The 16,279-nt window shown below is 43.4% G+C and overlaps 2 protein-coding genes and 1 long non-coding RNA gene across 10 annotated transcripts in view; 1 reads left to right on the top strand and 2 right to left on the bottom strand.

The window, feature by feature from the left end:
• LOC132882239 (NACHT, LRR and PYD domains-containing protein 12-like) overlaps window positions 1–16,279 on the bottom strand; it is a 1,431,284-nt gene that overhangs the window by 229,834 nt on the left and 1,185,171 nt on the right. The window lies entirely within an intron of this gene.
• LOC132875369 (uncharacterized) lies at window positions 1,564–7,655 on the bottom strand. The gene is made up of 5 exons (XR_009651810.1): window positions 7,606–7,655; window positions 7,325–7,360; window positions 3,687–3,826; window positions 2,319–2,425; window positions 1,564–1,919 (listed from the first exon to the last, which is right to left on the bottom strand). It is a non-coding gene; the product is annotated as an uncharacterized LOC132875369 (long non-coding RNA).
• LOC132875361 (histone-lysine N-methyltransferase 2B-like) lies at window positions 10,420–13,893 on the top strand. Its single transcript, XM_060912133.1, has 8 exons — window positions 10,420–10,680; window positions 10,909–11,008; window positions 11,386–11,525; window positions 11,698–11,802; window positions 11,977–12,060; window positions 12,557–12,759; window positions 13,062–13,221; window positions 13,752–13,893. The coding sequence occupies exons 1-8, from the start codon at window positions 10,491–10,493 to the stop codon at window positions 13,889–13,891; spliced, it is 1,122 nt and encodes a 373-aa protein (XP_060768116.1). The 5' UTR covers window positions 10,420–10,490; the 3' UTR covers window positions 13,892–13,893.

Below are 16,279 nucleotides of genomic sequence, written 5' to 3'. Positions count from 1 at the left end.
GTGTGGTTTGGTGGCTATCAATATATCACCTTGGTAAATTATTGCCGTGTTTAGTAGTGTGCAAGTAGGCTTTTATCTCTGAGCTACGTCATCAAATGGTTCAAACATTTTCAAACTCATAATAATGAACCAAAATGACATGTGTTTAGACAGTACCAATAAAATCCATTTTAGATGAAGATTTGAATGGAGTGAAATTAAATCACATGACTTCACCACACTAATGGTCATCTTCCAGAATATAAAAAGCATTGTCATTAAACTTACATTTTCAGGTGAGTGAATAAGCCTTTTCAGACTGCCTTAAAGTGTCTGAAATTTCCATACCTGTAAACCTTGCTTTGATGCTACCCACTATTTCAGTTTTTCTACTTAAAATAATTTCAAATAACCTCTTGAAGGTACAACACAATACAAAAATAGTTGTGCATGGGTTTTTATTATTAAATGTGAAATTGTGTGTTGAAGGGGAAGATGAGTATGTCTTTCTGCTGGCCTGAGGGATCCTTAAAAAAAAAAAAAACTGACTTTTGAGAAAACATTTGATTACTAACAATAAGAGGGTTGATGGTATGACCTCAGATGGTGACTATGAAAACAGTGACTCAGAGGATGTTTGTGAAACTGATGATAGTGAAGATGAATATTCAAAATTGACAAATGTTCTTTGTGACTGGGATCTGAGGAACGATGCGCCACAGAACACCTCTGATCTTCTTAGTGTGCTACAGGAGTTCCATCCAAGCCTGCCAAAGCAAGCTTGAACCCTGCTAAAAACAGCTAAAATAGCAGCCTATGGAGTGGAATATTTACACATTTGCATTCCTAAACACCTCCAGACAATACCAACAGATGCCCTCCACAATGTTAGCGAGTTGATTGGTTTACAAGTTAATGTGGATGCTTTGCCCTTGTATAAGAGCTCAGCTTTGCAGTTGTAGCCAATCTTCGGCAAAGTGCCATTTGATACACAACCATATGACTTTCCCTAAGACAGCTGTGCCCCGCACAGATGACCAGTTTTTGAGAAAAGTGGATGAGGACCACCACAAGGGCGACTCCCCCCTTACTCGAATTAATCTAGGCATGATAACAATGTTCATCCTGGATTGCATGCATCTCGTTTGTCTAGGCGTCACTCGAAAACTGATGCGTTTTTGGATGAAAGGAGATCTGTTTTGTAAGCTGGTTTCTCAGGCAGTGATGGCTATGTCTGCAAGACTGGTGCAGCTAAGATAACACATCCTAATTGAATTTCAAAGCCAAGACGTTTGTCAGAAATTGAATTCCTTCTGTGCCCAATTGTTTTGTAAGGCATCGTTCCATCTTCCCAATGCACCAATTTCCTCAATCTCTTTATTATCAATCTCAGTCCCATTTTTTGAATGAATTTGAACAATTATATGGAGCAAATGAATTGGTGTATAATGTGCATAATTTATGCCATCTAGCTTATGATGTCAGGAGATATGGAACATTGAATGGAGTATCAGCCTTTCCATTTGAAAACTACACGAAATTAAAAAAGTTTGCAGGAAACCCCAATTGGTTTTACAGCAACCGGCACATCACATTGGAAAGAGCCTTCATGAAACCCAGAAAACTCAAAGACAATATTGAAAATCAAACATACATGTGGACCAACAATTGCCACCTTGCCTCACTCGCGATGAGGGAACACAAAAAAAACGTACATAACTTTTTAGGAGGTTTTTGAAACTAGTCACTGTTCTTCAGCCCCATGGACTCAAAGGACATTGGATTTTATAAAGCCAGTCATCTAGAAAATACAGATCAAATGTATCACTTGTCAGATGTCGCCAAAAATATGTTTTGATACCAATGACATCAGATATGGAGCAATTACTGTCTTAGGTGAGTAAAAAACAAAGCGTGGCAAATCCAGCGAAGACCAGCACCTGTGAAACGAAGCACAAAGAGGGGATTGCTTTTCCATCATTTCCTTTCTTGGACAACGTTGGATAAAAAGGCACACAAGGGAGGGTAAGTGTAAGTTTCAACCATTCTTTTTTGTTGTCATTACATCATTAAAGATAATCATTTCTAACTTTCTGAATCCTATTTTAAGAGGAAACAATGCAGTTTTAAGCCTGTGTACTTTGATTAAACACACATGCTCCTCACACCACACACACACAATAAGAGCTCTTCCTGCAGGTAACAGGATTTACAGAAGAGCTGATTCAGCCTCCTACAGAAACAAGCAAGTGAACAAAGACTGCACAAGTGTGGCCTTGAAACAGGAAGTAGATTAGTCAGCCTCCAGGTTAAATCACATGGCTGTGCGTGTTACCTACCATGGCACTGCTGCTGCCGTTTGCCCAGCAGGAGCCACAATACTGGGGGATGTGCTGACGTAGTTGGTGCCGTTTATGTTCTACTAGTCCCACGCCTTAGGTACGTCCTGAGAGAGAGAGGAGGAGAGTGCAAATTGAATGAACACACGTGAAATCAGATATGAAGTAAGAGTCATTATAACTACATAAACCAGAAAGGTAGAGCAAGCCAGGTGGTGATGGGCGATTCACTGAATTTCTCTTAAGAGGATTACGTTGGCGACAGTCGGACACGAACCTGTTTTTAAAGTGAGAATTAACTTTTCACCAGCCATTAACTCCTTTGATGCCAATGACTCAAAAATGCGTCATTACGAATGGTAACGCCCCGTGCCAATGACGCGTTATCGAGTCAATTGCGTTTTTTTATAGGGGAGGTGGGGTAATCATCTGATCTAGCTTGTGTCAAAAAAATCCAAGTTGTAATCACAAGGGAACCCATTCTGTGGGCTGCAGTAGCAGTATGAGTGTGAATATGTGATCATCTAACCTTGTCTGAAAGATGTCTGATTGACGTAAACAGCCTAGAGACTGGACCTGGCTTGCTGCTGGGTTGCTCACAGATAGTTAACACACTGCTAGCCCGATACAAAAAACAAGTCAGCGTGTATGTTGACAATCAGCTCACACTGGATCAGCAGAACATAGTGTAAATTTCGTTCCGCGACGTTAGTTTTTTTTACTATCCCTCCTGCCCCCCATGGAATACATAGCTTCTCCCTCCGCCACTTGATCAGAAAGTTTATATTACGCAGCAACAATCAAGGCGGCATTTGTTTTAGTGTGAGTGGCATGTGATCAGAGAAAAGGCGAAGAAGACGCACTGTCTATATAAGGAAAACACAAACAGCATATGTGTCAGACAGCATGACAAGATAACGCGCTAATAAGGGTGAGCCATCGAGCTACCTAAAACAATTAGGCCTATAATCAAAGACAGTTTCTGCTTGAAATGTTGCTTGTTACAAAAGGCCGATTTTCTCAGCATTTTGGTCAGAAATCAGCGTTTAGTTAAACCCACCCATGTTCTCCAGGCAATTACTAAAGAATGGAAAGAGGTACAAACAAACATTTTTTTTTTTCTGGTGATAAGGAAAGTCTGAAGTTTAGTTTGGTATGTTTGTTGTTGACATGAACATAGAACTGAATTTTCTGTGGGTCTTGGAAAAACACTGAAATGCTCAAAAAACCCTGGCATTGGGACGTGACCAAATTTGAAAATGGCTGGCACTGAATGAGTTAAGGGGAAAAAGAAATTACAAACTGTTCGGATTAATGTTTGCATTCAGCATTATTTTCAATTCTTGAAAAAAAGAAGTAAAGTCCTACCTGCAGTGCCCAAAATTACAATGGTGTGGGTGGTCCACGATGGTCCAAGGACTTCATGCATCAGTAATGCCATTTTGATTGGGATCTGCATAAGATGGCCAGAAGGCCATGGAATGGTCATCAGTAGTCCAGGCAACATTCTAAATGCAGAAGGATAAAATACATATTATATAAAATTAATTTTGTACTCCATGAACTTTAAAACTCAAGACAATTATTTAATTATTTAAATACATCTATGCAGCCTAACACACCCAGGACCCCCAGGGGTTGAGAGGAGAAGAGACCTTATGAACGTTGAATGCTTCCACATAATGTAACCATTCCATTCCATAAATTGATAACCTATTTATGGGTAATGACTGTTTACATTAACTGTGATTTTCACATCAAAATTTAGCAATAATTCTGCTTTGGGTGCCTTATAGATCTTTCCCATACATAACTGGAGCAACCGATGGAACATGTTCATGATAGAAAACAGACAACTAATTATAAGTGATATAAATTCACTGAATTGTAAATTTCTCTCTCCCTCACTCCCTCATCCCCCCCCTCTCTTTCTCTCCCTCCCTTCCCGTGGTTCGTTAAAATGCACTTGTAGATGAGCTCTGTATCCTTACTGCATTGTATGCCATTGCTTATGTCCTTGATTGTAAGTCGCTTTGGGTTTAAAAAGCATCTGCCAAATGCCATGTAATGTAATGTTAATGTAATGCTATGTACACATATTTTGCATCTCTGACTTTGATCTTAAACGCCAACATTAACATATAGAATGGACAACATGAATATAACCTTGTGGCAGCGGGGGCGTGGTCAAGCACCGGTCTGTGACAGGAGGGCGGAGTTGGGGAAGGTAAGTGGCAGAATCGCTTCACCTGAGTGTCATTAACCTGTGTTTTGTGTGTTCTCCCCAGTAAACCGCCCTATTTAAGGAGGGAGAGCGAGACGCTGTGTGTGTGTGTCTCTCGCGCTACTTTGAAACAGTATTGTAACCCTGAAAAGTGTGGCAATAAAGCCGTTAGACAAACCTGATCTCTGTCCTGCCGTCCTCTGTGCTCCACCCACACGCGATTCTCGCTACAAACCTAGATCATATGAATAGCTCTGTCAGGTAAGTAACATAAGGCCACATATGCCGCTTTTCCACTACAAACGCGGCTGAGCCGTGCCGTGCCGAGTCGAGCTGAGTCGGGCTGAGCGGGGCTATTGAAGTTGCATTTCGACTACAACCGCGCTGAACCGTGCTGGCTGGAAGTGGGTGGACACATTGGGTGGAGTTAGCGAAAGTGGGTGGACGTCATGTGATGTCGTTAAGCAGCGCAAACAGTGACATCAGTGACAGTGGCGGAACAAGTCAGAGCCGGGCCGGGGGCGGGGCAAATGACCGGACCCTTTATTAAAGCTTATCATAACATCATTTTAGGCTACAAAATGTCCGCAACTGCGGTGTTTACCAATTTCAACACTACCGGGTGCAACTATGTTATTTAGTACATCAAGTCCTTCAAACGAACATGTAACTCAGAAACAAAAAACATTAGGATACTGTACATGGCTCATAATAAAACATCAATAGCCTATACTGCGCACATTATTTGAAGGGCATACGAATGAGCGCTCAGAGGTTGCAGCAGTGACAGGAAGAGTCAGAAATAAAAGGAGGGCGGTGCAAACCTCACTGAATGCACTGTGTTTACCAATTTCAACACTATGGGGTGCAACTGTTATTTTGTACATTAAGTCCTTCAAACGAACATGTAACTCAGAAACAAAAAAACATTCGGCGACATACTGTACATGGCTCATAATAAAACATCAATAGCCTACTGCGCGCATTATTTGAAGGGCATACGATGAGCCTTGCGCTCCGCGAACTCGTCCACGATGCTCTGTATGTCACTGATTCAGTGATCTTTTAAGCGGTAGTCTCACGACCCGAATAGTAAACAATAAACATGGAGGACATGGAGTCGTTAGTGTTGCTGGTCTTGGTGCTGTGGCTTGACAACGCGGACAGATACTGGCAAGAGCGTATAGATGAGGCGAGGCGCATAAGGCTTCAGAAATTCTCGTAATTCGTAATTATTCTTCTTCCGGGTTTGCGGTGTTTACAGATCCCAGCGCGCTCGCGGGGCGTGTGTGGGCATGTGAGGACACTCCTCCTCACCAATCAGTGCACAGGGGAGTGTCTGCTCACGCCCCCAACCTCAGTCAGCACGGTTTGGCTCGCTTCAGCCCCACTCCAAAACGGTGCGAGTTTTAGGGGCTAAGCAGGGCTGAAACGAGCTGAGTCGTGCTGGTTTTTGGTAGTCGAAACGCGAGCCGTGTCGGGCTGAAGTGAGCTGAAGTGAGCTGAAAAAGGGTAGTGGAAAAGGGCCATTACACAGCACACCACATGTGTCTCTCTCTCCCCCTTGTTTGCTCCTCCTTCCTGCCCCTGTGCCTCCCATCTCTCCCCTCTCTTTCCGTGGTGCGTTTAAATGCACTTGTAGATCAACTATTTTCACATAATTTAATATACCATTGAATGCCCTATGTAAGCTCTACAATGGTACCAAACGTACGTTGTACATGCTCTGTCCACCAGACATTTTAACACGGTAAAGGACGTCTGAAAGCACTTTCACTGCCCCGTCATGACGTAAAATAACAGAAAAAGGGCTCGTGCTCACCTGTACAGTTTAAGACTCGTAACCAGGTGATAGTTTAACTGTTGGGTATCCAGAGTCGAGACGGAGACGGTCGATTTGTTAGTGCGTTAGTTAGCGGTTTTGATACATTTCATAATTTCACTGTATATATTTAGAATTAGTTTTAATCACTAGTAATCATTTAGTTCTTAGATTTAGTAAATAGGTTAGTTTTTTTGTATTTCATAGTGTAGTTTTGTCACAGTGTTTAGTTTTAGATAGTTGTACAGTTGTAAATAATAGTAGTTCTAGTGATTCAGTTGTTGTAATAATAGTAGTAATCGTAGTTTTAGTGTAATATAAGGCGAATAGTTAGGTGTAGCTTTCCATCGATTCGTCTCTGAGGTGAGTAAAAAATTAAACTATTTTTTTATCTCATTATAAAGAATGAGTTGACGTTGTTGTCAAAGTGAAGGTTTTGAAAACCTACGTTTAGACGGAGGATAAAACTATTGTGTTCAGCTTGGATTTCAATAATTGCCAACTATATTTATTCACAGCGATCCGATATTGTCTCTATAAACATTTAAGATGTCCACAGCGATAGCCACCATTGTATCAACGCATTCGTTGGCGGTTAGCCAACTCTGTTACTGTATGCTAGCCTGACTAGCTAATGTCCAGCAAAGAGGGCACGCGCGCACCCCACCTTTCACCCGTAGTTACATTCGATCCAAGCCGTAGTAACCTACTGAGAATATTGACGGTTGTGAGTTCAACAAATCTGCTTGTTAGTCACCCTGCCTGGCTCCCTTAAAATGAAAAACCATTTGAATTTAAAACCCTAAATAAGTGGTAGCCCTACACAACAGAACACAGATGAAGCCAACGGTTATCAAAGGGGTAAATGGCTATCGGAGCCACCCCGGGGACATGTCGGTCCATGCTACGTTGTTATCGACGTCTTAAATATTCTACTTAAGCTTAAGAAAATGAACTTACCGATCTGAAACCTGTCATTGTCCATCATCCATCAACCTGTATAACACATTACAATTGATAAGGCATTAGCGACAGCCCGAGGCTAGGCCTGTAGCTGGCTACTGGTTTGTTGCCATGTGATAACTCTGCTGGCTAGTTACTCAGCCACGTGGTGTTGATTCGACATTAAACCACCGACCATCGTAGAAATTACACAATACAACAATATTACATTAGTGGATTGTTTCCAAATTCCGTCTACGTGTTATTGCTTACACAACTAAATAATAAGCATACTTTACCGTTTGGCTGAATAGGATGCCGTTATGCTTAGTTCGCCTCTGGTTGATGGGCCGCCTGAATTTTGACGAAAAATCCCCAATTAAAATTTACCACAGTAATATATTAACAGTGCTGAGGTTACATGTAGGCTAATTGAAGGATAATCAACAGAACTTACCGTTTCAATGGTTCAGAAGCTGCTTTGTGCGCTGCCTGAGCATAGGCTCGTGTCTGACTGTCGCCAACATAATCCTGCCCAAGAATGAGATGCACGACGCACTAAGCACTGACTGTACACTTCAACCTCGCACCAGATGATGATGCGTCATACCTGATCTAACCAATCGCACATTTCCCTGATCCCCAGTAGCAAGAAGTGGAACTTGCGCACTCAAGCAAGCAGTGCAAAAAGTGCCACCAACAGTGAAAAAACATTTTCGGTCACCAGCATTCTCCATACAAAACAGATATGCATGTTGACCGAATATTTAACCCCTTACATTCCAGGGATTATTCAACAATGGTTTTAAATTGCTAAGGCCGAACCACAAAGGAGATATTCATGAAAAAACCTCAGCTGTCCCACTTTACCAGTGGTCCCACTTTACCAATGTTCACCCCAGTGTATAACCTATATATAAGTATATTGTATACTAGTAGGCCAAGCTAGCACACAGACAGAAATAGGCTGTTTTAAACACGATGTGAATCTCAATTGAAATTATGAAAAGTGCATTAAACATAAATGTTGTCATATTACAGTGTATGTCTGAAGGAATGGGATTGGAATGGTGCTGCCTATGATGATAGTCCTATAGCCCAAATTTGATCTGCTTACAGGAACATGGCATCCAGGAGTTATTGGACTAAACGCAGACGCACATTAAGAATCCTTCAGTCTTTTGAGTCACATTCTGACAATGGAGGAGATATTTTGGATGCTGTTGACCGTGACATCAGTCAGGCCCCGAATGACAGTGCTGAGGAGGAAGACGATGTTTTCATGGACTGCACAAGTTCATTTGATGACTGTAACGATAAGAGAGTTGATGGCATGACCTCAGATGGTGACTATGAAGACAGTGACTCAGAGGATGTTTGTGAAACTGATGAAGATAGTGAAGATGAATGTTCAAAATTGACAAATGTTCTTTGTGACTGGGCTCTGAGGAACAATGTGCCACAGAACACCTTTTCTGATCTTCTTAGTGTGCTACAGGAGTTCCATCCAAGCCTGCCAAAGCAAGCTCGAACCCTGCTAAAAACAGCTAAAATAGCAGCCAATGTAAAGAACATAAAAGGAGGGGAGTATTTACACATTGGCATTCTCAAATACCTCCAGACAATCGCAACAGATGCTCTCCACAATGTTAGTGAGATGATTAATTTACAAGTTAATGTGGATGGTTTGCCATTATATAAGAGCTCAGCTTTGCAGTTGTGGCCAATCTTGGGCAAAGTGCCATTTGATAAGGATCCCTTTGTCATTGGAATGTTTTGTGGCAAGACAAAGCCTCTAGATTTAGAGGAATATTTGCATGATTTTGTGGAGGAGGTAGCACAGCTTGAGAAGGGGTTTCACATGGCTGGAAAGACCTTCTTTTTAAGAATTGACTGTTTCGTCTGTGACGCTCCCGCGAGGTCATTTCTAAAAAACATCAAAGGGCACAATGGGTATTTTGGATGTGAGCGTTGCACTCAAGAGGGAGTCTATGTCCACAACCATATGACTTTCCCTGAGAAGACAGCTGTGCCTCGCACAGATGACCAGTTTTTGAGAAAAGTGGATGAGGACCACCACAAGGGCGACTCCCCCCTTACTCGAATTAATCTAGGCATGATAACAATGTTCATCCTGGATTACATGCATCTTGTTTGTCTAGGCGTCACTCGAAAACTGATGCGTTTTTGGATGAAAGGAGATTTGTCGTGTAGGCTGGGTTCTCAGGCAGTGATGGCGATCTCTGCAAGACTGGTACAGCTAAGACAACACATCCCAATTGAATTTCAAAGAAAGCCAAGAAGTTTGTCAGAAATTGACAGATGGAAAGCAACTGAATACCGCCAGTTCCTTCTTTATACAGGCCCAATTGTTTTGCAAGGCATCCTTCCATCTTCCCAATACACCAATTTCCTAAATCTCTCCATTGCCATGTACCTCATGCTCTCCCCTGCTCTCTGCAAATACTATTGTGACTTTGCTGACGCTCTAATGTCTCATTTTTTGAATGAATTTGAACAATTATACGGAGCAAATGAATTGGTGTACAATGTGCATAATTTATGCCATCTAGCTGATGATGTGAGGAGATATGGAGCATTGGATGGAGTATCAGCCTTTCCATTTGAAAACTACATGAGGAAATTAAAAAAAGTTTGCAGGAAACCCCAATTTGTCATCACATTGGAAAGAGCCTTTATGAAACCTAGAAAACTCAAAAACTCAAAGACAATACTGAAAATCAAACATACATGTGGACCAACAATTGCCACCTTGCCTCACTGCACCCAATACAGAAAGGCGGTTTTTGAACTTTTCAGTGTTGCCACAACTGTTGGTGATAACTGTGTCATGGCTCAAGGCAATCTGGGACTTGTACAGAACATACTCTGCGATGAGAGAACACAAAAAACGTACATCATTTTTAGGAGGTTTTTGAAACTAGAGTCACTGTTCTTCAGCCCCATAGACTCAAAGGACATTGGCTTTTATAAAGCCAGTAATCTAGAAAATACAGATCAAATGTATCGCTTGTCAGATGTCACCCAAAAGTATGTTTTGATACCAATGACATCAGAGTGGGCAGCCATTCCTCTCCTCCACAGTAATTAGCCACCCCCCCACCTGACAGTTTTTTTTTTATCTTTTTTTTATTATTATTATTTTTTTACTTTCAGGCCAATCATGTATTTTGTTGTGGAGTTCCTTGACAACTCTGTTGGGATTGTAAGCAACAGCTGGACTAATGGTGACAATTCGATGACCTTCTGGCCACCTTATGCAGATCCAAATAAATTTAAAATGGCTCTATTAACACATGCAGTCCCTGGACCAGCGTGGACCACCCACACCATCACAGTTTTGGGCACTGCAGGTAGGACTCTCCTTTTTTCAAGAATTGAAAATAATGCTGAATGCAAACATTAATCTGAACAGTTTGTAATTTCTTTTTCCCCTTAATGGTTGGTGAAAAGTTTATTCTCACTTAAAAAACAGTTTATCCATTTTTCCACAGGGTTACAACAGGAATGTCAGAAGCAGTGATGCCTGATGAATTGATATGGTATATAAATTTGGGTCTGACAAACTTTTGCCTTTACAGATGACTATGAAAAGGCGAGAAAAAAGGCCAAAATGGCAGAAACACATTTAGCTGTCGCCAGTGAGCCTGAGGAGTTGGAGAGATGCCAGCGTTCAAGACAGTAAGTTTGAGTTGTGCCACTGTAGAAGACATTGGGTTAAATTGTGCCAATTATTGAAGTAGATGATAATAATTCTGTCAGGACCATTAAAGTCTGAACACACTTTCTTTATTGAAAAGTTATGAATTAGATTTGGTTAGGCTTTGTTCAGAGGAGCACCGTGAAAAAGCAACCAACCAATTTAAGATTTGGAGAGCAAACATTCCCCTCATTAATTTAAGCAATAAGCCACGAGAGGCCGTGGGTTTACGCTTGATTTACAACGGCTGGGGAGTTGGAGCACGACGCCTATGCCATGTTATTCACAACAAGGAGCTGGGTAGGTAAATTATGAATGAGAAAACAAACAACTAAAGTTATCCTGTTTCTTTGTGCAGACCAACGAAACGTTACATCACCCTGCCTGAGCCTGGACCAAGTAGACCATTGCCACCAGTTCCACCAGCAGCGATGAACCTGACTCTTATGAGCCCACCCCCACCACCTTCACCAGTGAGGCAGCCATCATTGTCCTCATGTAGGTTATGCACATTTACACATTTTCCCCATAAACTCTAGGCCTATAAATCTCCCTCATGCACACACAAAGAAATGTCTTCTTTAATATCTGTGTGAATGACTGTAGTCACATCAAAAGACAATTCTCTGAGGCACAGTGTAACAGAAACTTTTTTTTCTCATCTTTGCAGCAAGTTCACACTCAGGCCAAGCCCATCACATGGACACCCAGCTGTTGAGCCCACCTCAACCCCTCCCAATTCACCCCCCTTTGAGGCAGCCATCATCATCCTCAAGTAGGCATTATTTACAACTTTTTCCCATACCCCACGCCCCAATACACACACACACACACACACACACACACTCAAAAGATATGTATCATCTTGTTTAGTGTGACTGACTGCAACCACGTCAAAAACAATTTTGTTTGACACACATGTGTAACAGTTTTTTTCTCATCTTTGCAGGAAATCCATCTGAACAAGTGGACGACCAACTTAGTCCACCCCTCCCTATTTACCCACCTGCAAGGCAGCCATCATTATCCTCAGGTAGGTTATGCAGATATACCTTAAGTGTTCAACTGGTATTGAGTCCAAAACTTTTACTGCTATTGCATCCATCAAGCCACTTAAATGTCCCTATAGCTGTCTATATCAGACTTAACTTGGATTGAGAATTGAGCTCTGATGGACAGTGAAGCAGTGACTGAAGTTATTTTGGATGTAGACAGTTCTAAAAATAGAAATGGTTTGATGGATTCAAGATCAGTTAGGAGTTTGGAGAAAACTGGAGGGTCTTTTTTATTGCATATTCATCCGTTTGTACACATTTTATATTTTTCCCCTTACATTCTGTATTATTTATCATAGCTCATTGAAAATTGGTGTTCATTCGTCTATTCGCATTTGGATACAAAGCAAAAGACATAAATCATGATACCTTTTGAAAAATCTTTAGAAAACATGTTAGCATGATAGCACTATCCTGACTGTAAGCTTCTCTCAAGCACAAAAGCCACTCAGTTCAGTGTCTTTTTCCTTTCAGGCCTTGAGAGATATTTGGTCTCTACGCTGGAGGAGATTAAGGATAGGCTGTCTGCATTGGAGCGGACGGTGACAATGTTGGCCAGATCAGGCAGCAACAAACACGCAAAGCTGCCAGACAACTTGGAGCTACCTCTCCAGAACTTCCAGGACCTCAATGGACTGGAGGAAAAACTGGAGGACAGCCCCTACCAAAAAGAATTGGTATGTATATTGGTTTCTAAGTTGCAGCCCCTTTAAGTTCTTTGAAAAGGTATTATAGTAAAGGTCTGAGGCGAATTCCTCTCTATGATCAAGAAGTTATAAGTGATGATATATGGAGTTACCTTAACTGATGGCGTGTGTTATGATGCTTTTGAAAAATGTGCACAAGTGGGACTTTTGATTCAGTAGTTTGTGTTGTATCAGCTTGTTTTTTTTATGTCCACATTAAATCTATGAAAATGGCTTATAATGTCCATTATTGTGGGAGCAGATGAGCTAATCTTTACTTTTCTTTCCTTTAGACTGCTTATCTGGGGACAATTGGTGGTGCCACTGTCCAGGCCACAACCAGGAGGGTCCTGGCCACCGTTTTCGGCCATTCATTGGCCATGACCATCAATTGGAATGGGTGCAATGACAAAAGGGCATTCCGGGACCTAAAATTAAAGAGGGTAGTTGTAGGTAAGTTTTTTTTTTTTTTTAATCTCCTACGATAAAATTGGCTGATCATCACTCTTTGACTGGCACTTAAGACACTGGATTCTCTTCATCTACAAATTGGATTCCAAAGTGAAATTTTATTTTGTGAATAACAACAAAATAATTTGCCGTCACATTTTTAAAAATCTGTTGCATGTATCAAATAAATGAATACATATTTCCCACGAAACAATATTTTTTCCTCCATCTTATGTGTAGATTGAATGTTTAAAAAGTGGTTTGTTTTATTCACAAAAATTCCAATTGTCCCAACTTTTTAGAATCTGTCCTGTACAATGTGCATTTTAAGTAATTCCTACTGTGCTTGTTCTCTGTTTATTTAGCACCCTGGTCCATATTGCACTCACTCTTCCAGTTTTAAACTAAACAAACTGCTAAAATTACACGCTGGACCTTTGAAATGAACTTCAAATCAAATATATCAAAAGTGCTGATTTTGCAAATAACCAAACATTCCTCTTATCTTGAAAACATTTTGCCCATCTATACAGATGCTGTTAGGAGAGGCTCAATGGACTCCCCACCAGCAGCACAGATTGAGGACGAGGTGAAGGTGTGGTTCCGGAATGCCCGAGATAGGGCGGGTGGCCGTAGGCAGCGGTACATTCGAGTTGCAGCACAGGACGTTTAATGTGTGTGTGTGTGTGTGTGTGTGCGCGCGCGCGCGTGTGTTGTTAGTGGTGGAAGATATTCTTTACTTTTGAATGACAACCTCACTGGGATGTTAACCTATATACGCACCTGTCAATTTACAGAGGTGTGCAAAAGCGTTTGATGAACTGTATGTATTTGTTCAAATTTATTTATTTATTTATTCATTTATTTATTTATGTGAAATTATTTATTAAAACTTGGACTCTGAAATTTTGACTATTTCACATTTTTTAAACATTATTATGTATTGTCAGAAACACAATAAATAATAAACACTATAGAAATTACTATTCAAACACACACATTTTGATATTGATATTGTATGGGTCTAGGAAGGACAAAGTATTTAACAAGTCAATTATAGAATTCTTTAAATAATCTATACATTTTTTAAGTTTTTGTGTGCACACATTGTAGAATGAAATATCATAAATATTAATATATATAAAAATATCAATGTGTGTTTTCTGCGGGCCAGGAGAGGGCTATGCTTAGGGCAGAGTGAGGGCAGCCCATTCAGGACCTGTGTGGGCTTATTTAGGGCTAGGTGTGGGCTGCCCGTATGGGGCCCATACTGAGGGGCCAGTACTTTGCCAATGAGCAAAGCCTCACGGGCCCTGTGCGGGCAGCCCGCAGGGGGCCCCTAATATGGCCCATGGTGGGCCCAAAGGGGGCCTGCACGGGCTTGCTTGCTGGGTATGCTGAGCTGGGTGCGTGCTTGCGTGTACACCTGTGCTGAGCTGGGTGCGTGCGTGCGTGCGTGTGTGTACACCTGTGCTGAGATGGGTGCGTGTGTGCGTGTGCACCTGTGCGGAGCTGGGTGCGTGAGTGCGTGTACACCTGTGCTGAGCTGGGTGCGACCGTGCGTGTACACCTCTGCTGAGCTGGGTGCGCGCGTGCGTGTACACCTGTGCTGAGCTGTGTGCGTGCGTGCGTGTACACGTGTGCTTAGCTGGGTGCATGCGTGCGTATATACTTGTGCTGAGCTGGGTGCGTTCTTGCGTGTGTACCTGTGCTGAGCTGGGTGCGTGCGTGTATACCTGTGCTGAGCTGGGTGCGTGCGTGCGTGCGTGTATACCTCTTCTGAGCTGGGTGCGTATATACCTGTGCTGAGCTGGGTGCGTTCGTGCGTGTACACCTGTGCTGAGCTGGGTGCGTGCGTGCGTGTACACCTGTGTAGAGCTGGGTGAGTGCGTGCGTGTAAACCTGTGCTGAGCTGGGTGCGTGCGAGCGTGTACACCTGTGCTGAGCTGGGTGAGTGCGTGCGTGTACACCTGTGCTGAGCTGGGTGCGTGCTTGCGTGTACACCTGTGCTGAGCTGGGTACGTGCTTGAGTGTACACCTGTGCTGAGCTGGGTGCGTGCATGCAAGTACACCTGTGCTGAGCTGGGTGCGTGCGTGCATGTACACCTGTGCTGAGCTGGGTGCGTGCGTGCGTGCGTGTACACATGTGCTGAGCTGGGTGCGTGCGTGTACACCTGTGCTGAGCTGGGTGCGTGCGTGCGTGTACACCTGTGCTGAGCTGGGTGCGTGCTTGCGTGTACACCTGTGCTGAGCTGGGTGCGTGCGTGCGTGCGTGTGTGTACACCTGTGCTGAGATGGGTGCGTGTGTGCGTGTGCACCTGTGCGGAGCTGGGTGCGTGAGTGCGTGTACACCTGTGCTGAGCTGGGTGCGACCGTGCGTGTACACCTCTGCTGAGCTGGGTGCGTGCGTGCGTGTACACCTGTGCTGAGCAGGGTGCGTGCGTGCGTGTACACCTGTGCGGAGCTGAGTGCGAGCGTGCGTGTACACCTGTGCTGAGCTGGGTGCGTGCGTGCGTGGACACCTGTGCTGAGCTGGGTGCGTGCGTGCATGTACACCTGTGCTGAGCTGGGTGCGTGCGTGCGTGTACACCTGTGCTGAGCTGGGTGCGTGCTTGTACACCTGTGCTGAGCTGGGTGCGTGCGAGCGTGTACACCTGTGCTTAACTGGGTGCGTGCGTGCATGTACACCTGTGCTGAGCTGGGTGCGTGCTTGCATGTACACCTGTGCTGAGCTGGGTGCGTGCGTGTGTGTACACCTGTGCTGAGCTGGGTGCGTGTGTGCGTGTACACCTGTGCGGAGCTGGGTGCGTGAGTGCGTGTACACCTGTGCTGAGCTGGGTGTGACCGTGCGTGTACACCTGTGCTGAGCTGGGTGCGTGCGTGAGTGTACACCTGTGCTGAGCTGAGTGCGTGCGTGCGTGTGCACCTGTGCTGAGATGGGTGCGTGCGTGCGTGCATGTACACCTGTGCTGAGCTGGGTGCGTGAGTGCGTGTACACCTGTGCTGAGCTGGGTGCGTGCGTGCATGTACACCTGTGCTGAGCTGGGTGCGTGCGTGCGTG

This window comes from Neoarius graeffei, chromosome 2 (assembly GCF_027579695.1).
Source record: "Neoarius graeffei isolate fNeoGra1 chromosome 2, fNeoGra1.pri, whole genome shotgun sequence".
NCBI lineage: Eukaryota > Metazoa > Chordata > Actinopteri > Siluriformes > Ariidae > Neoarius > Neoarius graeffei.
Note: the sequence above shows the minus strand (reverse complement) of the source record. Positions and strands in the feature narration are given on the sequence as shown.